Source organism: Balaenoptera musculus, chromosome 1 (genome assembly GCF_009873245.2).
Source record: "Balaenoptera musculus isolate JJ_BM4_2016_0621 chromosome 1, mBalMus1.pri.v3, whole genome shotgun sequence".
In the NCBI taxonomy this organism is placed as follows: Eukaryota; Metazoa; Chordata; class Mammalia; order Artiodactyla; family Balaenopteridae; genus Balaenoptera; species Balaenoptera musculus.
Genome location: NC_045785.1, coordinates 121784091 through 121811622, shown reverse-complemented (window position 1 = coordinate 121811622; position 27532 = coordinate 121784091). Strand labels below are relative to the sequence as shown.

General features: G+C 44.8%; 1 protein-coding gene across 1 annotated transcript; it reads right to left on the bottom strand.

The window, feature by feature from the left end:
• Positions 1-528: 528 nt before the first annotated feature.
• On the bottom strand, positions 529-17309 carry LRRC52 (leucine rich repeat containing 52). Its single transcript, XM_036842319.1, has 2 exons — positions 16688-17309; positions 529-854 (listed from the first exon to the last, which is right to left on the bottom strand). Exons 1-2 carry the CDS (start codon positions 17307-17309, stop codon positions 529-531), a joined length of 948 nt encoding a protein of 315 aa, XP_036698214.1.
• Positions 17310-27532: the final 10223 nt, after the last annotated feature.

Genomic DNA, 27532 nt, shown 5'->3' with positions numbered 1-27532 from the left:
ACCGTAAACTAGGGTTGTTGTGATAATTAGGAGGTAAAGTGTGAAGATAGCCCATAGACATATTCCATTCATGTTAGTCCTTGTCATTTTGCCTTGTATTTTTCTCCATTTGAATCATTTTAATCTTGACTGCCCCCCACCCCCGCCGCCCTAAATTGTTGCTCTTTGAGGACGGATCTCAGATCTTGTATTTGTCACATCCCTCCCTCCAGCACTTAGTTTAGGGGCATAGCATAGTAGGTGCTCATCAAACACAAGTTGGCCCGCTTTCGGGGGTGGCCTTCCTCAGCATTTAGATGCCTCCAACAGCTTCTCTAGACTTTGTTCTATGCCATCCTTCTGAGATCAAGGAATTATCCCTGGGTTGGTTGAACAGGAAAGGACCAACCTGTGAAATGGCCACCAAATGTTTAATTTATTTTACTAGTAGGCTTCAATCTCTAAGACAGCTCTGAGGAGTGGGAAGGGGAGGGCAAGACGGAAAGCAGGGAGCCTGGGAAAGGTCCATCAGACAGCAGCCCCTGGCAACTAAATCAGCTGAGGAAACCCGTCCTGGCCAGAGTCCACCCTGCTTTGAAAAATCCTCCTGCTGACTTCCACCCTCTGCCCGTGCTCGTCCTCTGCCTCATCCTTGCTCGACCTGCGGCGGGCATTCTGGTAGAGCACGGCGCACACGCCCGTCAGCCAGGCGGCCACGGTGCCCGCGGAGAAGATGCAGAAGCCGATGAGCAGCAGGAAGATGTAGTCTTGGCGGTCCAGGTGAGTGACGCACATGTACCGGAGCGGGTTCCCCACCTTCGTGATGGGCCACCCTGCCAGTTCTGTGGGCTCCAGGCACGTGGCATTTTGTTCATCTAAGAGGAAACACACAGCAGGCAGAGTGCTGAAACAGCAGAACTCCCAGGGTCCTGAGGCCAACAGGGACTTGGAGAGGCTGTCTGGACTCTTGCTACTCAAAGTGTGGTCTGTGGGCCAGCGATATTGGCATCACATGGACCCCGTTAGAAATGCAGAATCTCAGGCACCACCCCAAGGCCTCCTGAATCAGAATCTGAATCTTAACAAGATCCCCAGGTGATCTCTGGGCACATTAAGGTTTGAGACTGCTCCTCGGCTGCTTTTTGCCCGAGGCTTAGCTGTGTTCAGATTCACCTCCTGAAAATGGGCTTTGCTTTTTAAGGCTCCTCAAGGAATGAGAGACCACAGCAGGAGCTGGGAGGTTGGAAACTTAAGCAAGATTGCCGTGGAGTGTTGACACGCCACAGAAGTCCACCAACGCTCATCATCTCTGTCTCCCCTTCCTTCCCCCTCCACCTTGTCCTTTCCCCTTCTCCTGTTCCTGAGCCCAACCAGGGATCACTAAGGCCACCCAATGTCATCTCACGCCACTTAGGAGGGCCAAAATTCTCTGGAAATGCCTACTGTGTGCTCTCTATGCCTCACCCTCAGCCCCACCTGCCCGCAACCTGAAGAAATCAAGGGGGAGCTCAGGGAAAAGAGACAGCCAATACCGGAAGCAGTTCTGTTTCTCAGTGATGATGTTGGTATCACTGGATGATCATGTGATCTACATGAGCCTTCAGTCCTTTTTAGCCACTGCCTCAGCTGCCTGGCCCCTTCTCTGAGCACCTCTCCACACCAAGCACTGCGGACTTCCGTATATAACAGAAGGCAAAGTGGGCTCTGGAGCCAGACAGACTAGGGTTCAAACCCACTGTTACTTACTAATTTGGTAAACTTCAGCAGGATGTCTGACTCTGTCTCTGAATACCATTGCCTCATCTTACAAAGGATGATACCTATTCTCAGGGTAGTTAGGAGGATTTAACTGACGCAGGTGAGAAGGCAAGCTATTGTACACAATAGTGCACACAATACACTGTGCACAACAGATACACAGATGACTCAGAGCTCTGTCGTCAGCCCTGCATTTTTCTAGCTCCATATACTCCGCTGTGTTGATGCTGAGGTGCCTGTGAGCGGTGTCCAGGTGAATATAAATGAGCATTAGGTAAATGAGCTCACATTCAGGGTTGAGATCAGGGCTTGAGACAACTATGATCCAAATCATAATAGCAGCTAATATTTACCAAGTTCTGTCTACATGCTAAGTGATATACAAATGCTATCTCGTTGAATTCTTACAGCAACGTTGACACACACTATCATCCTTGTTTTACACATAAGGAAACTGAGACTCAGGAAGGTTTCCTAACTTTAAGGTTTTGGATAACCTGCAGGATCCAGGCAGGGGACAGGAGACAGAGAAAACCCAGACTGAGCTTTCTGAGCTTTTTTTTGCAGAAGTGGGAGATACAGAGAGAGGCAAGTGTGGGGAGAAGCTTCACCTAGATCAGGGTAGAAACTCCAGACTATGTGAAGACACTGATAGCCTTGGTGACCAAGGACGTGAGGGAAATCAGGTTTGGACTGGAGCTAGAAGCAGGAGAATTAGGGAAAGGAATACAGAAGTGAGGTGACTGGGTAGGAGGCAGCTGGCTTTGGGTGGCTGGAGAGAGCTGTCCAGGCTGAGCGTTAAGTCCTCTCCAAGCTGGACGCTATTCCCTGCACCCTAGTTCTGGGTCAGTGCACCTGTAGTGAAGTCATTTGTTACTTTCAGGAAGATGGCCTGAAGTCTGTGATGCTGTGAGGACTCCCTGGCGGAGGAGGCTGTAGACATATGAGGAGGGAGCCAGCCTGGGGGCTGCCACATCCACTGGTTGCAAAGACTACAGAGGAAAGGAGAGGAAGAAGCCCCTCTCTAGAATTGAGTGTGGGACAGTGGCCCTCATGGCAACCCTGGCCCATGGGAGAGGGAAAGGGGCCTTGGACCTCCATCTCAGGGTGCTGTAAAGGGACAGGAACACAATTACACCTCAAGACCTGTCTCTAGTCAGCCTGGTTCCAGGACCTCTGGGGCTTTGCCCAGGAGGCCCAAGAGTGGGGCTGGGGAGGAGGAGGGGAGGCTCCTGCCATCTTCAGGAATTCTAGCAAGAGAGGGCTTAAGTCACCTGCCCAAGCTGCCAGAGACACCACATGGGAATATACGAAGAAAGATGTATTTGAGAAAGGAGGACGTGGGATTTTGAGGGTCTGGAGTGTGCCTATGGGAGTTTATCTCATTCTATTTTTAAAAAGATTAGGCTTTTAAATTGGGGCTTGGGTGGCAGAGATGAGACTAAACATTAAACGCATATTTCTCCATTTTGGAGCATTACCTTGAAAGGAGCAATTAGGCAGTGATTTTAATGCATTGTTAGGCTGCTTTTAAGTGAGGGATGTGGGTGGATCTGTGGGGAGGGTTTTTCTACTGCTGCATTCACTCTCCCCCCTTCATTGCCTGTCACCGCCAAGGTGTGAGCTCTCAACTCTTAGCAGGTCTGTCTCCACCCATTCCCAGTTTCCCAGCTCCGGACCATTTCACACACTCTTGCCAGATTTCCCTTCTGCAGGCTAGGCTCTTGCCAGGCACACTCTGGATCAAAACCCTCCTCTGACTCCCCTGTGGGGCTCAGAATAACATCCAGATCACCTGGCCTGGTGTTCAGAGCCCTCAGGATCTGCCCCCTCCTGCCTTTCCCACCTTACTTCTGAGTTCTCCCAGTACCCCGCCCTTTGTTCCAGTCAAATTAAACTGTCTTTATTCCTTGATTACATATCCCCCTTATCTGTAGTTAGCTTCGTTACACTGCTCTTTTTGCATCAAATATCTCTTCCTCTAATTTTTGCATGATCAAGTCCTTCCTATCCTTCAAGGTCTAGTGTAAATGCATCTACCCCCAATAACCCTTCCCAAACCACGTCAGAGGGCAGTCATGTGATTGTTCCCACTCCGAACTCATCCATAGCATTTCTTAGTAGCATTCTTACTGCACCTATCACATTCTATGTTGCTTGGTGGTTATTTGCTAGAAAAGGGGTACATCTTTTCTCTCCTACTAGAGACACTTTTAGCTCTTGACGACATAATCCATGTCTGATCATTACTGCTCTTGATAATAAGAGCTATCATTCACTGAATGAATTACTCAATTTTAAGTATTTGGGGATTTTCTAGTAATGTTTTTATTATTGAGTTCTAGTTCATTCTACTGTGGTCAGAGACATACTCTTTATGATTTCAGTCCTTTGAGATTTATTGAGAATTTGCTTTATGGCTGGACATAAAGTCGATTTTAGTAGTTTTTGCATGTGCACTGAAAAAAATGTATTCTGTCTTTGTTGAGTACATTGTATGTTGATTAGGGTGTGGTTTTATACAGATCTTCTGTATCTTTATTGATTTTTATTTATATCTTTATCGACTTTTTATATTCTTTGACTTTTTTTTGACTTTATTGACTTTTCAAAACTATTGTCTCAGTTACTATTAGATTGTTAGTTGTCTATTAGTTACAGGGGAAGTATGTTAGAGTCACCAGTTATGATTATGCAGTTGTCTACTTCTCTGTATAATTCTGTCAAGTTTTGCTTCACATATTTTGAAGCTGTGTTATTAGATGCATATAAAGTTACGTCTTCTTGGTAGATTTACACTTTTCTCATTGATCAATATCACTTATTATCTGTAGTAATGCTTCGTACCTTAAAGTGTACTCTGTTTGATGACATTAGTATGGCTGTACCAAATTTCTTTTGGTTAGTGTTTGCATTGTGTAGCTTTTCCCATCCTTTTACTTTTAATCTTTCTATGTTTCTATACTTAAGGGATATTTAGTAAGCAGGATGTAGTTGGGTTTTGTTTTTCATCAATCTAGCAAACTTTGTATTTTAATCAGCCCATTAATGTTTAATGTTAGACTGATATATTTGGATTAACTGTTTGTTTTCCATTTGTCCTACTTTTTAAATGATCCTATCCCTTGACTATGTTCCTTCTATTTTATTATTTCATTTCCTCTTCTTTAGCTTGTTAGTCATGCATCCTTTTCCTAGTCTAGTATGATGACTTTAGAGTTTATAGACCCATCTACTCATCCTGGAATGTCTGATATATGCTAGACACCATATAAGGTGCTTCACAAAATTAAACTCTACTCTTGAGCACCCCACTAAGTAGTTTTAATTATTCCCAGGCTACAGAATGAATAAATTGTTCATCAATTATTCTGTCTCTGACTTTCTTGATCTCCTTGCCTCTGAGAAAAGGCTACCAGGTACTGCTGTGTATTCTGTGCGCTGCACAATCCCAGGGCTTTCAATCACATTACAAACATGTGACTAAGCCCCATCTTATCACTTCCTCAGCTCTACTTCATGGGTGCAGGGCATTTGCCCCAGTTAAAGCGCCCAGGTCCAATTACAGGTATCATTAATGTTTAAATTCTTCCTGCAAATAGTTCCTAAGGAAACATAAACTACCCCCTTATTTAGTTCCACATGCGGCACGTTGCTCACAGGTGGAAAACCTGTCTGCCAAAATCGAATGCATGGAGGAGCAAGAGCTTCTGGGGCCCAGAACCACACCTGTTAATGCAGGAGCCCAGAAAGCCTTCCTTCAGAAAGCCAGCTAGAACCTGGTGGTTTTAAGAGGAACTGCTCCTTTTCTTGGTCTGCAGAAGTGACCACAGTTCTGGGGTCTGCTTAGCTCTCCAGAGGAGCAGGCTGTTCTGAGCTCCCTGGGCAGTCTTGCTTAAGAACTGTCTGGCGGAGCGGAGGAGGCCAGCCTCCATGTGGTGGCCACGTAAAGTGAGAGGATAGAATTTGGACACTTCTCTCTCAATTACACTGCAACTGCTCCTTGGAGAGCAAATACCAGTTTCTATCAGCTTAAGCACTTCGTCATGAAACTTCCACCTGGAACATAGAGAAAGGTCTAATTCCCTCATTTTTCCTCCTTAGGCCCTAGCTTGCCCGAACATCATTAGATGTTCAGTGTTTTTTTCTCCAGCTAAATTATGTATTTGTCAACTCCCTATTCATTTGTCTGCCTCCGCCCACTGGATTATGAACTCCAGGAAGACATGGATTTGTTTTCACTGTTGTGTCCTCAACATCTAGAATAGTGCTTAACACATACTAGAGCTCAAAGTATGTTTGTTGAGTGAATTAAATATTGTTTGTTATTAATGCCCCTTAGGGTCAATGTCATTGACATAATGCTCGGCTGGAGGAAAGGGAACCTGGGGAGATAGAAGACTATAGGTGGGTCGGCTAACGTCTTGCCACCTTGGACTGCTCTACACTAGGCCAATACCAATCCCTGCTTACCTCGTGAGGGTCTGGGGAAGGATTCAGTGAGCTAAGGGGTGTGAAGTCCTGGAGGAGGCAGGAACAGATGACTGTTCTGTTCAAATGGAGGGGTAAGCCTTGAAGTGTCCTCTGAGACTGCAGAGAAGGAAATGAGGGTAAGTGCAGTTGGGGAAGGGGCTGAGGATGCAAGGGCTGCCAGCATGATGGCAAAAGGTAGTTATTATTATTTCCCAATTACTGGTTGAAAGCAGAGACCCTATTTGTTCACCTTTGTATCCCTAGTGCCTGGTACACAATAGAGGTTTGATAAATGCCTATTGAATGCATAGAGAATGGGTGGATTATTGGTTTAATCTCATACAGCAGTTCTTAAACTCATATTTTTGGCCTTGTTGTTTAGGACTGGTTTCTGATGGAATTTGAGGGGATCACTATCATATTCTGCTGTACTATGGGTGGCCCAGAGGAGAAGACTCCCTAGAGGGAAACCTAGACTGGACCGTATAGCAGCCCAGCACCACCAAAGCCAACTGGCCAGCAAGGCCCCCTTCTTAGACCCTCATGCATGGTCCTCTGAGCATTTCTAGTCCTCCATTGGCTCCTACCTTTGCCTCCCTAGAGCTCCTTTTCCTCATCACCCAGCTGTCTTCCCTTGATGGCATGAGCCAGGCTTCAGCAAATTACAACCTGTGGGCCAAATCCATCCTGCAGCCTGTTTTTGTAAATAAAGTTTTATTGGAACACAGCCATGCCCATTCATTCATGTATATTCTATGGCTGCTTTCATGTTACAAATGACAGAGTGGATAGTGGCAACAAAGACCCACAAAGCTTAAAATGTTTATTATTTGCCCTTTCATAGAAAGTGTGTGCTGACTCCTGGTCTGAAGCATCCTTGGCTTTGGATGATTTGGGCTTGGGCAGTACAGTTCTTATCTGATACAATATTTTCCCTTGGATAAAGAGTTCATATTTTGGTAAAGGTTAAACCTGATTCATAGACTCTTGGAACATTACAGGAACAACCTTGAAATCCAGCAAGTTCAACCTGATTATTCCTGTGCTTTAAAGGTGCTTTAGTCTACAGGACTGGTTTTTTTGTATAAGTGGTTGTATATGGGCAAGATTTAGAGGTAGAAAGACCCCTTTTCCTCATAATACTTCTCATGTGCTTGTCAGTGCCCAAAATTCTGTCAGCAGGAGATAGAACCTTTCATTCCACTGATAAAAGAAGGCTTAAAGTGTAAAGTCCTCTGAAAAAGAAGCCAATGACTTAAGCCCTTCCCTGGGGAACCCCTGCTACTGCCTTTCTTGAGCAGATTTTGATGGAGGAGGGAAGCCAGCTACATGACAGGTCTGGGGGATGGTACCAGGCAGTTCCTGGAAGCTAATGGCAAACCCTAGTTTGCTCTCAGTTTGGCCTAGAGCTGGACCTGCTGAATAATAACTCATCTTCTCAGAAAAATCCAGAGAGTGGACAGTTATTATCCTCATGGATAATGGGCAATTTAGAAAAGTTCCGTGGTGGAAGGCAGCACCGTTCACCAGTCACCCAGGCAGAAACTTGGGAGCCCTTCCTGTTTCCTCTCTCACATCCCATAATTTAAGCCATGAGACAATCCTATTAGTCTTACCTTCAAAATATATCCCAATTCTTACTTCTTCTTATCTTCTGGACCATTACCCTGGGCCAAGCCACAGTCTTCCCTTGGGCCAAGCCACAGTCTTCCCTTCGCCTGAACTGTGACAGCCTCTTAACTTGTGTTCCCACTTTCCACAGCCTCTCTCCATCTAGCAGTGGGAGCCAGCTGTAAACCATAGATCGTGTCACTTCCCACTCAAAACCCTTTCATGACTTCCTGTCACATTTAGAATAAAGTCAAAAGCCTCTCCATGGCCTGTTGGTCCTATAAGATCTGGCCTCTGATTTTTTACCTCATTTCTTACTTTGGCTTCACTCCACTTCACCCATACACACCTTCCGCTACATTGAGCTCATTCCACCCCAGGGCCTTTGCACTTGTTCTTCCCTCTGTCTAGAAAGACCACACCACCCTGCACCATATTTCCATTGCTGGTCCCTTCACTTTATTAAGTTCTCTGCTCTTCTTACTTGATGCTTCAATATGTTGGCATTCCCCAAAGCTTCTGTCCTTGCCCTGTTACCCTCTCACTCTAAACTCTTTCCCTGGCTGATCTCATCCTTTGTTTGGTTTTGATGATCACCAGTGAGCTGATGATTTCCAAACATATATTTTATTCTCTATTCTGAATTTCAGGTCAGAATATCCAAATGCCTCCTGGCTCACAAAAACCTCCCACTCAACACGTTCAAGATAGGACTTGGCTTCTCCCCTAACCCCTTCCTGCCCCCCTCTCAGTGGAGCCCCCATAGTTGTCCAAACCAATACTTGATTTTTTTCCTTTCCTTTATTTTCCATGTCTCATTGATTTTTTATTCACTCAAATATTTCTTGAGCATTTTCTCTGTGTCTGAATCTTTCTGAAGATTCAGACCTGCTCCTTGCTCTTACAGACCTTCCTGTCTATCAGGGAAGACAAATGTTAAATTAATACAAATCTGTTAATTGTGCTAAGAGTCACAAAGGGAGTACAGGGAACTCTGGGAGGGTCTAGTTCAGTCCCAAGTCCTGTTGCTTCTACCTTCTAAACAGTTCCTTCTGACCTGTCTGTACCTCTTCATCCACACTGTTGCCATAGGCTGCCATCCTCTCTTGTCTGAATGCCCATACGAGCCTCCTAGCCCTGTATCCATCTTGCCTGCCTGGCAAAACTTCTCAGGATACATTGCATGTTCCCTAGAAAAACGATAAACAAAGGCCCTAGATGGCTGGACCCCTGTTTCTCTTTCTAGCTGCATCCACGTTTTGTTGGATTCCTTATAGCTTGGGAATTCTTCATCTCTAGAGATGAAGAAACTGAGGTTGGCTGCTTTGGCTGGCCTTGCACTGCCTCCTTCCAGGGGCCTGAGTGGTGTTGGGCGATCAGAGGGGCCATGCATAGAGGTCTGGCATTTCTGAGCTTGAGGGAACTTTAGATCATCCACCCTCAGGGATTCCAACAGGGCTGAGTTAGAGGTCCTTCCCAAACTGCACATCCTTGCCATCCCCATCCCTTCTAGAATTTTCTGGATGATTTAGGGATCACTGAATCAGTTGCACCCCTCTCAGCCCCCTCATTGTCCTCATGAGGCTGCTCCTCTGGCTCTCAGCAGGAGGGAGCCACAAGGCCAGGGTGTTCGTGATAAGGTGGGAGAGATGTGCTAGCGGAGCAGTTGACAGCCTTGGCAATGACTGCTGCCCAGCTGTTCCCTTTTTTGGTGTCTGGTCTTTATTGCAATTTCCCTGATGGAGGAGATGGGTTAGCATTAATAGTGGAAGGGTGTGAGGACCTGAATTCATTCTGGAAATCTAAGTTTTGGCGCAGTTGTAGATGATTTTGTACTTGGTGGATTGAAATGGGGCCATTATCATATGAGAGCAGCCTTGAATACAGGATGAAATAGCCTCAGAATGAAACTGAGATGTTCCCTGTTCAAAATGCCCTCAAAATGACTTGGACTTGAAACAGCACATGACCCAACCCATCTGCTCCCTGCAGATGTCCTTGAGTGGCTTTGTCCCCCTGCCTCGGCAGCACTCCTGCCCGGACTCCTCTTTTTGACTTGTGGGCCCCACCATCGGACTAAGCAGGACTGCCTAAGGACTATAATTTAAGGGCTGACACAGACGGACCCTCTGTCCTGAGACTACCTCCACATCTACGCTAGTAGCCTGTGATTTTCTGAATTCTCACTGTTTCTGGTTGTTCCCTGTCACATTGCAAATGCCCCTTGAGGGAGACATATCGAAACATTATCAGCTACTAACATCTTAGTGCAAGTCAATTTATTCACCAGTTGGAGCAGCCACCATAGAGCTAGAACCCAGACCATTGTCCTAGTGTTTCTCAAAATGTGGCCTAAGGAGCACCTGCCCCAACATCTCACTGAGTCATCACCTCTGGACGTAGAGCCTGGGCTCCTGTGCTCATTAGAGTTTGAGAACCGCTGGTGGAGCAGGCCAGGCCTGGGAGGAAAGTCCAGGGCACTGAGTCCCTGGGAGGTGGAGGCATTGTTCAAGGCCAGGAGAGGGTGCTTAAGACAGGAGGCGGGAGAGTGCAGGAGCTAGAGGTCGCACTTCCTAATTGTGTGACCACAGCCCTCATCTCTAGGAACACCTGCACCTCGACAAGGACTCATTGTGCACTTGCTCACCTGGGACCCTGTCTGCTGACCACTGCTCTCCTCTTCCTTCATCTAAGTGCATCTTATCTTTCTATGTAGGTCCATAGGCTGCCAACTAGAAGGGATTTATAGAGTATCTAATCCTATTCCCTTGTTTCGGAGACAAATGAGACTCAGAGGGAAAAATGACTTGCCCCAAATCACACAGTGGCACGGCTGGGATCAGGCTTCCTGGCTTTCAACTGCATTTTCTCTCTCTGGTATCCCTAGATTTGCCTAATCAAAGACAGGAATTATGACTTCTTTCCCTGTGATAAAGCACCCCAACAACATAAATACAATGTTGGGCACGTAATAAACATACAATAAATGTTTCAGAGTTGAATAGACTGTGATGTGCCTGATAGTAAGGAAATATCATGGCATGGGAGAAAACATTGAACTTGGGTGTCAGAAGATCTCCACGCTGGGCTGGGCTCTATAGCCACTTACCTGGGAGGTGGCTAGATTCTAAAGTTCCAGCTTAAGCTTCCTATATCTTCCTATATTAAAGGCTTCGCCCACCAATATGGTGGCCACTAGCCATACATGCGGCTATTTAAATGAATTGAAATGATGCAAAATTAAAAATTCAGTTCCTCAGTTCCACTAGCCTAATTTCAAGAGCTCAATAGCCACATGTGGCTAGTGGGTAGTGTATTGGACAGCACAGATGTAGACCATTTCTACTGCTGCAGAAGCTTTTGTTGGACAGTGCTGGACCAGACTTTGAGGGTGGAGGGGATGTAGGAAGCCAGGCTTTTTCTGTCCAGGAGTTTAGAGCTAGTGAGTTTTTGAGAGCACCTTCAGAGGCATTCAACCCTGTCCTGCTGGGGAGCTCTCTCCTGGGAAGAGCTCAATTTCTACTCTCACCTTCAAACAGCATTAATGACTGAAAAATTACAGTTCCAGCCAGGAATTAGTTCTCCTATTTTCTGACCTGAGCCCAAAAGGAAATGGAATGTGTGAACCTGTTTTAACTCTGTATTGATCAGAGCATCCAGGCAACCAGCACATTTCAACTCACCTCCATTTCTGCTATGATTTTTGTGTTTGGAAAGTGAATACATGAACTCTTTGAGGACTGAGCAGTTTTCAGTGCATCTGGTGAGTATATCATTGGAGGGTTTCCTTTGAGGAAGACTCTTGATAATAGTGCCAAATCTCTTGTCAATATGGGAAAGTTTTCATGTTCCTATCTGCTGTAGCCTTGTGATGAAATAAGGTGAATAAAACATTCAGCCTCCTCTACAGCCCCTCTGTGGGGGGCGAACTTAGCCAAGGTGTGACATAGGGGAAGGACATATTATTGCCCTCATGTCTTTTGTTTTAACACCTCTCCATTTCTTTCCTGGATCTTGGCTTCCTTCAAGGTTCCCCCACTGCTGCAGAATTAATCTTAGCTAATTGTATTTCCCAAGAACTCACTCTTCCCTCTGATATGAAAGTTGATAAAAGCTTAGGGGCACCTATATTATTCTTCCCTGGAACTTACATATTTGTTCACAGTCTTTTGCAAGATTGGGGCACTTTTAGGGACCCAGAAGGATGAATCTCTAATGGCTAATTTTAGCCCAATGGTAGGCAGTGGATGGGGAGAGACTGGAGCAAAAATACTGCTCATTACTCTTCAGATCACAAAATTACACCATGTAGGTGATTTTCTTCTCCCAAGGCCATGTCTGCCCCATAGTTGAACTGACCTCCTTGCCCTCATCCTGTGAAAGACGTCTGCATGTTCACACCTGTTTCTGGAAGTGGGGTTTGTGTTTAAGGTAGAACTTCAGTTCCAGACTCAGGTGACTCAGGAAGAGCCACCTTGCTGCTGCTGGCCCAGCCCTGAGTCTCATGGCCTGGACTGAGACCAAGCCTTGATTTGGGCTTCTGGTTTTATTCCCCAGTGTCTGAACTCCTGTATTCATAACTCATCCAATATTCAACTCCAGGATTCCCTCTGTCCCATTTTCTCAGGGATTAGAGTCCTGGAACCTGCTGTCTACCTTCCCATCTCCTATTTATATCCCCATATGCATCTGTATGGTCATGTCTCCTGGACAGGGTACACTGTCCTCCAATAAGGCTGAGCCTTCCTGAAGTCCACTGCTTGTCCCAGGGACCACCTGACTGATATTTGCTACTCTCTTAGTATCCTGTGTCTTTCCTACATCTGCCAACCATTTGTTTATTGAATGTTTATGGTGTGCCAGGCTTAATGTTAATGGCAGTTTATAAATGTTTTCATTTCATCCTTACACCAGCCCTAGACAGGTTGGTTCTATTACTAGACCTGTCTGAAAGATGAGGAAATTGAAGTGTGGAGAGGTTAAGTAAATTATCTGATCTCCTACAGATACTAAGTGGCAGGGCTAGGGTCATGATCCACATCTGTTACACTCCAGAACCTGAGCTCTTCACACTGGGCTCTCCTGCCTGTATGGTGGCCGTCCTTCACCACCTGCAGCTGAGGCTGTCCCAAGTACTTGTTCTACCCCAAAAGGCACATGCTTGCCTTTTTTGTCTTGCTGTGTCCAGTGAGGTTAGTTCTGCTGCACCTAATTGGACCGTGGGACACATAAGGTGCAGGTGGCCCATAGTCAGATGAGTCTCAATACACAACCGCAGGGTTCTTGGCTAGCTACCTCTATGAACACTTGTTTGGCATATAATAGGCACTCAAGAAATATTTAAATGGATGGATGCGTGAGCTGAGTGGTACCATGGAGGTCCCTTACTTCACTACCTTGCTTTTCAAGGGGTCTATATACTGGAATTCTGCTGTCATACAGACCTCAATACTGCACTGCAGGCAAAATCTCCCAATACTGAGGTTTAGTATCTCCCTGGGTCTAAAATGAACCCCATCTTTAAGTTGGATTCTCCTTTATAAATAACCAGGTTATTTAGCTTATTTCATAGAAATTCTTCCTGTATCCTGAAATTTGGGCACATGGGGAAGAGATGTGTAGATCCCATTCTAGAACATGCCAGAGAGTACCGTTTTGATAGAAAATGTGGTATAATAGGTGGGCTAAAGGTTGAGAGTTCAACTAGAGTGTTTGTAAATAGCAAAGATATTTCCACCTAACAGAGACATGAATCATCATATGAGAGTCACATGAAATAAACATCTTCCATTATGTTGAGGTCTGGCTAAAGGGCAAGAGAAGCATCTAATGAATTTTATTGCGTGAGTGTTTTCAGCTTTTTGTGTATGTGTGTGTGTGTGTGTTCATGTGTTGATGTGTATCTGTGCATTTATATGTGTATGTGTGTCATGCATATGTAATATGTGGGTGAGTGTGTATGTAATTATGTATATATGTATGTATGGTATGTTTGTGTAGATACAACTTTGTGTTTGTATATGTGCATGTATGTATGTGTTTACATGTGTGTTCATGTCTATGTTTGTGGTTGTGTGTGTGTGTGTGTGTGTGTGTATGTGTACGGGAAGGGAGAACCAGACTGAATAACATGCAAAGGAGAGCAAACACTGAGGTTAGGTTCATTCTTTTAGAGTTTGGGTAGATTGGGGTGAAACCTCGGTTTGCAAGGGAAGTGCAGGCATATTATATGAGTTTATGATGACTAGGGCTTGTTATCCAATGAAAATGATCTAGTGTGAGTTCCAAGTGTAGACAGATAGGAAATAAAGTTGAAATTTAGGTGCTGTGGGCATATGCTTATAACATGACTTGTATTTATAACTAAAGTGACTTATTGGATTATAGTTATGTAATTTGAGGATTTAAGAGAGAGTAGCCACATGGGAAAAGACCTAAATTTGAAATCAGGAGGTTCAAACCATTTTCTTGCCTTTTAGTAGCTGTGTGGTTTTGGGTGAATCAGTCTATCTTCTCAACCATAGGATAGGGGTTAAAAATACCCATCCTAGACTCTTCCACAGTCCTAGAGCACAAAATTTAAGGGTTGGTGTGACACTCAAGTAAAGAAACTGAAACAGCTGTGTGAAAAAACTTCAGCAGCTGCGAAGCTCGGTACAAAGCTAAATTATTCTATGTCTGGCCTGGGGCTCACTGCTGTTTTTAAGAGATAATAATAGTGAACTGGAGCAATGAGACCATATTTCTGTATGAAGTGAACTGGGAGGGTTCCTCTACGCCACCAAACAGCAGAGGGAGATGAGCAGATTAGCAGCTGTGTGTGTGTGTGTGTGTCAGGGTGGGGAGCTCCCACTGGCCAGTGGATGAAAGCTTTGTCTACCTCAAAAGCCAGATTCTTCATTCACGAGGAGCTTATGAGCTTGACAAGATAGATAGACACCCGCCTCTGACGTTTTTGAAAATATGCAGTGAAACAGACCTGGTTTATAATCCTTTTCAATCCTGGATTGAATTGAGTCAGGGAGTCCAAAGTAGTTAGCCTGAAAGTTCTGAGAAGATACAACTTTATAAGCAAAATTCTGATTACGGGAGATTTGGTGGGAGGTGAAGTGATAGGCTTAGGCACTGGGGAAGAAGCCAAGCTACTTATCTTTTTCAGCTAAGTAGGGGGTCCTCCTGGCAAATTGGTGGTTTCTGCTCAAGGAAAATGTGTATGAACGGTGGGGAGGGCGCAAGAAAAGATGATGCTGGTCCACAGGCTAGTTACGTGTACGCTGACAGGGAGAATCCCATTTGGGAATCACATTCGATGCATGAGAATGATTAACACTGACCCTCTTTTAGAGAGCTTTCTAGAAACCAGCACAGCACCAGTCATTGAGAAAAGTGGAAGGCATGATCACTGGAGAGGCAAGGCAAGCCCCCCAAGAAACTGCTCCTGTGTTCTTTTATGATTAGTACTGTTAAGATGGTCTGACAAAGTTTGTTCCTTTTGATTTATTCTAACTCAAGTTGAAGTACCTGGCAGCAGGGCCAGGTGCCTCGGGCACAAAATTTAAGGAGACAGTCTCGGTGCCACCTTCGATTCTGCAACCTGGGAGCCTTGCTTGCCTCACCACAGTCCAGCCCCTGCCTGGAAGACAGTTCAAGACACGTGCATTGGAAAGCCAGGAGGGCACATTTTTACTCGCTCTCACCACCCAGCTCCTTCTCCCCCAGTGCTCCTTAAAGTCTGTCATTTTGGTCAGGAATCTTTCTAGAATATTGCCACATGGGCAGGACTTCAGGGTGGAAACTTCAGCAGGACTTTTGTGAAGCTGGTGCATGAAAATATTTTCAAAAACACACACCCAGGGAAGGCAGAGAAGACATGGCTCTGATAGGGATTAATTACATCAGTGCCTCCAGGCTTTCTGTGAGGGGTTATTTCACATTTCTCTGAAGCTCTGACTTCCCTGGGTGAAAGTGGTATTGGTGGAGTGGGGGAATTAAAGGATGGGAATGGGACAGTAAAGTCACGGAAAAGAAGAAGGGATGAGGCACCGGAGTGCCCCAGGGACCATGGCAGAGGGGTGGGGACAGTGGATAGAGTGGCAGCAACTGGCTTGGAACTCTACCAGGTAAGACTTGAGAGTCTGCCTGTGAGATTGGAATCTCCCTGCTTGACACAGTGGACACTGGTGGTCCATTCGCCACCCATTCATGCCGTGCTCTCCTTCCTTGTGAGGTTAGCATCTGAAGACGAAGAAGATATCTAAAGCCTTCTCTTCCCCTCCCTTTCTCATTCATGTCCAGGTCGCTCACGTGCCCCTCCTCTGTCTCTATTGAACTTTCCCTTCTGTATATCATACTACTGGATTTTCCGCTGGCTATGAATGACTGAATTTACTTTTAGATCCTGAAAAAAGTCAGTCACTGACTTAAACAGATTAAAATAGTTTACCAATGGAATACAGTATCCCTGTATTACTTTGTCACTTTGCAGTTACAGTACTTTACCATTTCCACACATATCATTTCCTGTTGACATGACAACTCTGTATGTTTGGTAATATTGTCCCTACTTTATGGATCAGGAAACTGAGGCACAGAGAAATTGTGACTTCCCCAAGGGCAGCCAAGTAGTAAGGGCTGAGTGTGGGAGCAGAACTCAGCTCTTTGGATGGCTATTCTAGAACTTTTTCTACTGGTCCTTACTGCCTCTACAGTCAACCCGAGGATGGATCCTGCAGGGCAATAAGTACGCTTTCAATCAACTTTACCCAGATCTCTCTCCCACACTGACCATCTTTTGACTTCGCTTTTTCTGGAACCAATTCCTCCTATGCCATCACATCCTCATCCCCGCACCCAATCAAGTCCTCACCTGGATGGTTCAGAGGGGACACTATTAAGTAGATGGTGAAGTCCAGGAAAGAGCAGTTGCATTTCCAGGGGTTTCCACTCAGATACAGGGTCTGGAGTGTTATGAGGTTATGGAAGGCGGCATGGTCCAAGGTCTGCAAGCCGGTATTTCTGAGGTCCAGGTACCTCAAAGAGCTGGTGTTGGCAAAGGTGTACTTGTTGAGTGATAACAGATGAGGGTTGCTGGAGATGTTCAGCTGCACCAGGTTGCTGAGCACGGAGAAACTGTATGGGGAGATCAAGGTTAAATTGTTGAAGCTGAGATCGAGGTAGATGAGTTTGAAGACCCCGACGAAGGTATAATCCATCACCTCCTGAATCAGGTTCTTCTGACAGTCCAAGTAAACAAGGTCACTGAGGAGTCCTAGATTCATCGCTGGCAAAAAACGGATGCTGTTATCATTCAGGTACAGCCTCCGGGTGTTCAGGGGTATGTCAGAGGGGTATTCAGTTAACTGGACCCCTGAGCAGATCACTTCTTGGGCTTGACACTGACAATTATTTGGACACCTTGACCCCGATACCAGTCCCATTCCAAAGGAAAAGAGTAACCACCCAGGCCCAGGGCCTGAAGCACGGGACATAGTAAGAAGCGGCGACTACCCTCCTTCCACTTTCCAGCGGGCGCTGTCCCTTTGATCGGGAGGTTGCCGAGGGGCGTGGTGGGGCGGGGGAGGGGCGCTGGAAAGAACTGTAACACTCTGGCTTTGGGCGAAGCGATTTTCCATTACAGGAGAACTGAACAGAAGCTGAAACGCGAGGCCCAATGCCCTGCAGCCCGGCTTGGTGGCTCTGCCGATTGCTCACTCCCAGACTGCCGCTGGAAGCCTGCCGGCTTGGCGGCTTTAAAAGGTCTCACTCTTTCCCTGCGTTCGCAAGTGAAGGGGAGCCAGGCGAGAGCCACATGACAATGAGGTTGCCAGTTGACACCTTTGTGATGTCAGCAGCCTCCGGAGACTGCCCAGCTGAGGGAGGGAGAGTCCTGACTCTTCTTCTGGGTGGTGTGAGGGTGTTTTGTGTAACTCAGTAAGCCGACTGTCCCTGGGGGAGTGGGGGCGTGCGGCGTGGGAGTGGGGGGAAGCGCACGGATTCACCGTGTGTGCGCGTGTGTATCAGCTCCCCAGGGAGGTGCAGTGGATTAGACTAGATTGGACCCCCTAATCCGCAGGCCATAGAGGGATCACGGAAATCTCCAGTCCAACTCCCTTTTTTTACTGATGTGAAAAGTGACCTGTCTGAGGTCAGTTCTCAGCGTGGGTCTCTTCCTTTGGTACTGAGTTTGGATAGGTGCCATTTTTTGGGTGTTGTCGGGAGAAGATGGGAAAGGGTGGAGGAGGGGGGAGCTCCTTTGAAATGAGGCAAGGGAAATTCCCTGATAAGGTGGTGTTCTTACTACTGTATTCCCAGTTTGCATACAACCCTGTCTGCATTTGGAATATATATGTGTACTAGTATTTAAAAGCCTTTTGAGCAAGTATAAATATTCCCCCAAAACAAAACCCAAATGTATTTAAAAAAAATCTGAGTGCAATGATAGGAACTATTTCTTACCATTTATATTCTAGGACTTTTAAAATAATGAGGGCCTCACTAGTGCTTCTAGTATGAGTTTATACTCATTAGCTGCTTGAGGGATAATGGGAGGGAGTCTTTTGGAGGGAAGGATGGAGAGTCTGGAAGCTTAAGTGTTAGGATGTATCACCCATTCTATGGAAGAAGGCACATTGGGCAGAAACAAAGAAAAAGCATCTCAGGAATTAAAACTTTTATTTTGGGGAAAATAGGATTTCATTCTTTGAAACATTCATAGATAACATAACTTGAATATTAATAAAGTAATGAAATCTATATTTAGCTTAGCACAGTGCCTGGCACCTGATATGTAATAAATATTGAATGAATGAATGATGCGTGAATGTCTCTGATGGTTTGCTCCCTTTTCTTGTTTCTCTGCCAAGAGAGAAATTAATAAACTCAAGTGGATTTGAGTTTGGCTGGTTAGCTAATGCTTGATTGTGTTTACTTACTCAGCATTCCCAGGGTTACTGGCCATGAATTAGGATGATGACTTCGGTGTGTTTACCGAATTGAAAGTGACCTTATTTAAGTAGAAATTTAAACACTTAAAATAATGACCCAAATGATAATTGTACTAATTGAAGGAGAATTTTACTGATAGACATGTCACCCTCTCCTTATAATTAAAAAAATAAATAAATTCCTGGCCAGATCTTACATGATTGCCCAGGAGAGGAATTTGGAACATGAAGTCTATGGAGAAGAATTAATTTCCAAAGTGATTGTTTCTTTTCGGGGCTGGGGCAAAGGTGTGGTTTGATGGTGGGGTGTGGTGGGGATGCTTTATTTAGATGGCGCTGTGTGTGTTGTGTTTCTTTTTGATGAGAGATGATGTTGCCTGGCCTACCAGAGCTCGTGGACTGATTTCACTGACGTTCCACCTTTTCTTTCTTTTTAAAAAAAATCTTCTCAATGCTTTATTTTTTATTTTTAAAATTTTTATTGGAGTATAGTTGATTTACAATGTTGTGTTCGTTTCTGCTGTACCGCAAAGCGAATCAGTTATACATATACATGTATCCACTCTTTTTTAGATTCTTTTCCCATATAGGCCATTACAGAGTATTGAGTAGAGTTCCCTGGGTTATCTGTCTTATATATAGTGGTGTGTACATGTCAGTCCCAATCTCCCGAGCTACCATATGATCCTGCGATCCCACTCCTGGGCATATATCCAGAGAAAACCATAATTCAAAAAGATACATACACCCCAATGTTGATAGCAGCACTATTTACAATAGCCAGGCTATGGAAGCGACCTAAGTGTCCATCGACAGAGGAATGGATAAAGAAGATATGGTATATATATACACACACACAATGGAATATTACTCAGCTATAAAAAAGAATGAAGTAATGCCATTTGCAGCAACAGGGATGGACCTAGAGATGGTCATGCTGAGTGAAGTAAGTCCACATTTTCTTCCATGACTTTCTCTCTCTTTCTGACTCTTCCTTTCCTCAGGGAACCAGGGTCTCCATGTTGCCTTACTGAATTTCCAGCCCCTCATGTAGACTAACTTTCTCAAGACATTAGCCTCAGGCTCAGGCTTACCTGTCTGGCCATAAGATTACAAGTGTTGTCACTTAGAAAAGTCTTAGATGAATAAAGCATACTAAAGCTTATTGACCAACACACAGTGGCTGTGTCTCTCTCTCTGAAGTATTATCATTTTAACAAAGCATCATGAGTGGTAACCTCAAGGAATAGTCCTTTGGCTTGAGCTAGCTGTGTATTTTTTGGTCCTGAAGTCTGAATACCCACAGGCTAATTTCAGGTTTGCCAGATTAGACCAGATCCCTAAAATGTGTTCTTCATTTTTAGACTGAGTAAATATGTGTTAGTGAATGAGTGGATGAGAAAAAGGAGAGTAAAGAATGTAGCCTTTCCCAGACTACCTGATCTCAGAACCTTAAAAATTCTTTTTTCAAGGAACATCTTGTGAAACTCCTATCTCAGGGATCCTGCTTTGGGAAATTCTAGATGAGGCTGTTTGCCCTTGGTGGAGTTGTTTAAGGTCTCTGGGGCTTTATTTTTCTCATCTACATATTGGGGGAGATGGACAAGATAATTTCCAAATCTCCTTAGGACTTCCAAACTCCTTCTTAATGGAGAGGTTTCAGGCACCACCCAGTGAGTCAGTAGGGGAAGAATTTTGGAGCCAAGAGAAGAGCCTTTCTATTCCTTCCAATCACATCACGTAGCCCCACCTGTCAGGTGGCTGCAAAGACAGAATTTCTCTTCCCAGTGAGCTACTCATGCAGCTTCAGCTGCAGCTAAGTTGCCCTTAGTATGGACAGCAGTTTTATGAGCCCACCTCCGCCCCCTAGGTGGCCGGCATGACGATCCTTCCCGTACGTAGCACACGTGGGGTATCAGGTGAGCACGCTGAGAAGCCCCTGGTATCAGTACAATCTGTCTTGCTGAGTCTGGTCTTGGGCAGGCTCCTATTTTTAGCTGTATCTGATAGAGACACTGACTTCCCAGCTTAATGATCACTCTCAGGTACCAGCGTGCCTCCAAACAGCTCTCTCGTGATCCAAAAGGCCCCTGATATTATAAAAGGAAAAGGCAGGGTGACATAGAGCAAAGTGGACTCAACCGAGACACTCGATTTCTCTCACTGTAAAACAGTGTGACTTTGTGACTCCCAGGACCTTGATTTCCTTTCTGTGAAATGAGACAGGATGCTCTCTAAGGGCCCTTCCAAATTTAAAGTTCTATGAAGACCCAGTCTGTGCAGGGAGAGGACAGATGCTTGGAGCTTTTAAGACCCAAACACTAGGGACAGAGAGTCAAGCAACCACCCAGTGCTTGACACAGTGTAAGCAAGTCCGTAAATGTTAGCCAGCAAATATTCCACCCAGATGCATGGGTATAGGTGCCAAGGGAAATGTAATTTTGACATACGTTTATTTGCCCAGGAGAAAAATAGCAGAAAATAATACATGTGCCATTAAGTTAAAACTGCTAATGTGTTCAAGTCAGTACTTACATGGGGTTAGGAACCTAGGGGCATACAAGTTAGTACTTTGTCCTGCTTCCTGGGTAGGGAATTTAGTGAATTTAGGTCTAAAGAATGTCAAAATTTCAAGGACATTTCTGTAGGAGCTGCTGATGGTACCCAATTCACTCCAGACTTTTGACATTGTCTGAGCCCTTTTCAGCAAGGTCATCTCAGCAGGTATGAGGCTTGGGGTAAGTCCCGTGGAAAGCAGATGAAAATTAATAGGAGGGTCAGCCTGGAAGAAAGAAAAACACAAAAAACTCCCAAGACATGCTGGGAAGCCTGGGGCCTAAGGGCCAAATCTATCTATCTATCTATCTATCTATCTATCTATCTATCTATCTATCTACCTACCTACCTACCTATCTATCTATCTATCTATCTATAATGAACCTTGGGTCTGTTTTTAGTACCACCTGGTATGAACTATTTTTGTCTTTTTCCTTCAGGCTGCCTGAGTTCCACTCAGGAGATTGGAACCTTACAGAGTGCAGGCCAGGGGAAATCAGGCCAATTGCTGTGTTCCCCAGGGATGCCTTTGTTTTCAGGCTTCATCCACATTACACATTTCTGCAACATTCATTATCCAGAGGAATCCAGGGGGAAGCCTCAAAACTGCACACTGTTTTGGGGGGATAAGATCACATTTTCAGCTTGTAACAAATCTATATCCTATTGCCCACAGCTAGTCTTAGATGAGTAGTCATTATGCCTGAAACTCACATTGTGACTTTGCCTGAGCCCATTGATGTGGGAGGAGAATATGGACTCTTTGTAGATTTCAACACGGGATCTGAGAGGACTGTGGTGCAGTGTGAGCTTTGAGGTGAGAAGACTCATTGAGTGACTTTGGGCAAACACCTTAGTTCTAGGAGCATTAGTTTCCTTTTTGATAAAATAAGGATGACAAATCTTGCTTTTCCAGGGTTGTTATAAAGATTGCATATGATTTTATACACTACCAAATGTAAAATGGATAGCTAGTGGGAAGCAGCCACATAGCATAGGGAGATCAGCTCGGTGCTTTGTGACCACCTAGAGGGGTGGGATAGGGAGAGTGGGAGGGAGAGGCAAGAGGGAAGAGATATGGGAACATATGTATATGTATAGCTGATTCACTTTGTTATAAAGCAGAAATTAACACACCATTGTAAAGCAATTATACTCCAATAAAAGATATTAAAAAAAAAGATTGCATATGATTTAATATAACACATCTACTGTTTACTATCCCCTTGTGTCAGGCATGTGATCCTCCCAGCAACACAGTGAGTCACGTAGCATGACCCCCATCTTACAGATGAAGACAAAGAAGCTCTAGGAGGTGCCATCTGCCCAAGGTCACAGAGGTGGTGAATAATGGAGACAGGATTTGGTTCAGAAAGTTTTACTTCTGAGTGCAAGCCCTTAATTACTAAACCATACCACCGCATCATGGGCAAATGCCTCAAAATGTTCATGATTGTTTTTACAGGCTCCATGGAATAAATTGTTGCCTCCTAGTACCGAATGGTACCTTGACTTCAGACAAGATCAAAACCACTGCTGTCATAGGATCTATGAATGTTTTGGGGTTCCTTGTCTTTCAAAAGGCTTATGACACTTATCAGCTTGAAATTCTTATACTAAAGACTGAGACTGTTTGTATAATATTTGAGTCACTGAGATGACTCAAATTCCCTATGTAGCCACTCCTGTAAGAAGGAATTCATTAGACCTTTGAAGACAATCTGGTACATGCTGTATCCCTTGAGCAAACCATTGGGCAGTGCATAGTTATGGAAGCCCCTGATAGTGCAAAACCACTCAAGTGGAAATCTCTCCATAATCAAGTGTGACCACCCTACCCCCTGGCCTATTCTTTTAATATTTGATACTGAAATTTGAATACAGTGAAAGCCTTTGGCGGTCTCTTAATCTACACCTCACATAGGCTCACAGGAAGTCAGGAGGAGGATTGAAGGAAACTGAGTCCTGTCTCTCCTTCAGCATGCCTCATGGACAGATTTTCAAGAAAATATATAAGGTGGGAGGTAAAAACTTTGAACACAAATGCTACAGGAAGATGTTAGAGGTTTTTTTTGCTTGATGGTATGTAGAGCAGTCAACTTGGTATTTGATTTGGAAATTGAAAAGGCTAGCACTACTCCTGAGTGAGGCTGGTGAGAATGTCTCTAAATCTCAAAGTTTTCCTAGTGTTTTTCAAAGGCTGTTAATTTTTTGGAAGGTCTGGCTATCAGAGCTACATGGAATGATATGGGTATCTCATCATGCTGCGTCTGCAAGGACAAATGGTAAAAGGCGGGGATGAGCAGGGAGCTCATAGGAAGAAAGCCTACTGTACTATGGGCCTTGCAAGAAGCATCAGTACTTCCCATCAGAGCTCACGGACCCACTCCTATGGGCAGGTCTTCCTAGCACTTCACTTCCTGGACAGACTGAAAAAATAGACCTTTAAGACCTGGCCATAGTCCCAGTGATACCAAGTCAGAGGAAAGTAGATAGCTGAGTGACAGGTTAACTTTGTGATAAATGCTTTTGCCTCATCCGCCAGGCATGCTCTCCATCCGAGCTCTTCTCCGTGAGAGCTCCTGTTGATTCCGAAAGCTTGGTCTCGGTGCTGCATTGAATTTGAGAGATAGAGTTTTGGGTGAAGTAGAAAGAATAGCTTTATTGCTTTGCCAGGCAAAGGGCGACACAGTGGGCTCCTGCCCTTGAAAACTGTGTGTCCCAACCTGGGGGGATTTGGTGAGGAGTTTTATAGCAATACGTCAAGGGTGGGGTTGCTGATAAGATTAGGGTGTGTGTAGGGCCTGCACCCCTTCAATCTGGTCTCAGATAATCTCTTGATGAGCTTCTCTGGTTCCTTTTAATCTGGCCTCAGGTGGTCTTCTCTGGAATGAAGAATACTGACATCTTCCATTTATTTGGGGTTTTAGTTCTATAACGAGCTCAAAAGATATTGTTATGTGTATCCCTTGAGGCAGAACCAGGACCCTGCCCCAAGGCTGCACTATTCTTTCTTGGCTGCCCCTCTGTTGTCTCTGCATCCCCTCCCTTCCCTGATTAGCAACTGTTTGAATCTGCCCTTTGGGACTCAGGGAATTTCGTGGTGGCTGGAATGTGTTCTCTACAAACAAGGAACAGGGAACACGGAAAGACTTCCATGCCCAGGAGCCCCACAGGGTCCTGCTCAGCTTCACTGAGGGTGGATGTGGGCAAGGCATCCTCCTCCCTTATGGGTGTCCTTAGATTAATCTAAGTATCGGCGGCAGGGTCCCTAGTCTGTCATGGGGCTTAAATAGCCTCTGCTTCATAGATCTTGCTGTCTTTCTTCCTGGAGAGCTTGCTTCAGATGTCTCTCCACTCCCCAAACTGTAGAAGGTGAAAGGTCAGAAAAATGCGTATGAGAAAATCCTGGTCCATACATCCTGCTGCATCATTTGGCCACTTGCCGTCACCTCTGTTTTCCCAGCTTACAGCTGCCACACTTCTGTGCAGAAACAGTCCACGTTGGGTTCCTTCTGAGATAGATTCTTTTGCTGTTGCCCTAGTAACAGAATTATTAAACCACGTTCCAGCCTCGGGAGTATTTGTGCCTGGTGAGGTAATGTCTGTCGCATCCAGACTTTCTTTTCATTCCCACTCCCACCCCCTCACTTCAGGCCCCATGTACCTCACATCTAATGTATTCTTCTCCTCCCTGGCCTCAGTACCTCCTGCCCACCCTCTCCTCTGGGGCTGCTTCCATCTCAACAGCACGCTTTCTCAAGCTCAGAGATTCAGTGTTCGTCAGTTTCCCCATCAGCCTGACATTCAAAGCTCCCCATGGTGGCCCACACCTCCATTCCTAAAACCCACAGCCCTCCCTGGGCTTTAGCAAAGCAGGTCGTAGCCATCGGGCAGTGACAAGAAATAAACCCAACAAGAACTAAACAAGGAGAATCCATAGGGCTTATCTAGTGGCTGGTTGGTTAGGAGGCAATACAGTGTAATGTTTAAGCATATGGGTTTTGGAATTAGTCTAATGGAGCTAGCTGTATGACCATGGACAAGTTTCTTAACCTCTCTAAGTCTCAATTTCCCCAAATGCAAAATGGAGAGAATGATAGTACCTTCCCCATAAGGGTTTCTCTGCCCAATTAAAGATCTTCTAAAGTGCTTAGCTTAGCATCACAGAAAAAATACGAACATATTCATTGAACATAGAAATACATCAAACATGTTAGCTGTGATGATGAAGATGACACAGAAAGGGGGAAGGGTGGTGCTATGAGAAATGGAATTGAGAATGGCCCCTGATTTTGGTGAATGGGTGGAAATCACGCAGGTAGGGAATCCAGGTGCAGAAGGAACAGGTTTGTGAGAACAAACCATGCTTTCATTTTTGAGCTTGGTGAGTTTGAAGTGTCCTAACTCACTTTTACTGATTCTCACTGAGTGCCAGCCACTGTGTTAAGCACATTAGGTGCATTATCTCATGTAATTCTCACAGCAAGCCCTTGAGATAAGTATTGTTAACACATGGCAAAATCAAGTAACCTGCTCGAAGTTATTAGGTAGCAGAGCTGGGATTTGATCTCAGATCTTTGTGTCTCCAGAGGCTACACAGTTTACCACTATACCCACTGACTCCTAAGTATCTTTACTGTATTTAAGAAGTCAGTCCTTTTAAATTTATTTATTTTTTATTTATTTAATGCTTTTAGTGTTAAGATGGTCTTTGGGGAACATAATGGTCTGCATGGCTTCCAGTCTAGACAGTGCTCTGCCTCTCATCTGGGGTCGCTGTGTGTAAATTTGGCGCCTGGCTTGGGGACTTCTTTTATGACACTTGCTCTCCTGAGCTCGTGCTCAGTCAGTGGCTCCGTGTGCCGCTCTCACACTTGGTCTTATTGCCTCATTTCCACCTTCTCCCTGCCTCCCACCTCCAGGCTGGGATCTTCGGTCTTAAAGTGAATTAGCATCTCTGAGCCTCAGCTTCCTCCTCTGAATACTTAAGCAGTTATAGAACTGCAGTAAGCATCAAAAGATATAGATAGACGTTCCTTGAGGAGAGTGGCCGTTTCTGATTTCTCTTTGCATTCCCAGTGCCTGGGCCAGAGCTGAGCAGATACCAGGTGCTCTCTGATTCCTGAATGAATAGATGACCAGCCGATTGCATATACTGGTGTATGTGATGCAGGGTCCACTCCTTTGGTTTGACTCTACTGAGATTTCTTTCTTTTTCACTTGTCCTGCTATCCTGGGTGCTTACCCCAATTTATTTTGCTTTGGGGATGACTCCTTTAAACTTTTGGAGTCAGCTAAACCACAAAGGTAGACTGGGTTATAACACTGGTGTTGGGTGTTGGGTGTGTGCCCATCTATGTTCTGGGGGAGGAGGAGGGGGTAGGAGGGAGCAGGTGTGGGGGGACCAGCAGGTGTAGGCTGGATCATATTTCCTCCACAGACTTTCTTTGTAATGGGGAAAGATGCTCTAAGAACCCAAAGGACATGAATTTACCTGCAGCAAATGCAATCCAGGTGCTATGGTTAAAGCCTAAAGACCAAAGTGATGATATTAGGAGGTGGGGCCTTTAAAAGGTGATTAGGTCATGTGGGTGGAGGCTTCATGAATGGAATTAATGCCTTATAAAAGAGGCCCTTCCACCATGTGAAGATACAAGAAGTTTGAAACCTGGAAGAGGGTCTTCATCCAAATATGCTAACATCTTGATCTCGGATTTCCAGCCTTCAGAACTGTGAGCAATAAATTTCTGTTGTTATAAGACACCCGGTCTGTGGCATTTTTTATAGCAGCCTGAACAGATTAAGACACCAGGGTACCATGAGTTGGTTTTTAACAGGAGTTTTCTGTTCTTTTAATAACAATGCTTCAACATGGCAACTTTTAAATATTTTTCCCTCTATCATTCCAGGTACTTTCACTTTCAATAAGCTGCATATGGATTTCAACGCTATTTAATTAAGCCCTTAACCTATAAAAATGCACATTTAATACTCAGAGTAAACCGTTAACTTGTTCCCTCTGAAGATAAACAGGTGAGATATCTTCCTGAGCTCAGAGTTCTGAGATAATTAAGATTAGTTGCCATAGAGAGAGAGAGAAAGAAACACATTAAAATGTATCATACTTTTTGTGTTTAGGAAATTCATTTAATTAAATATTCAGGACCATCAAATCTACCCAGACCCAGATACCTATTAATCTGTTGGCC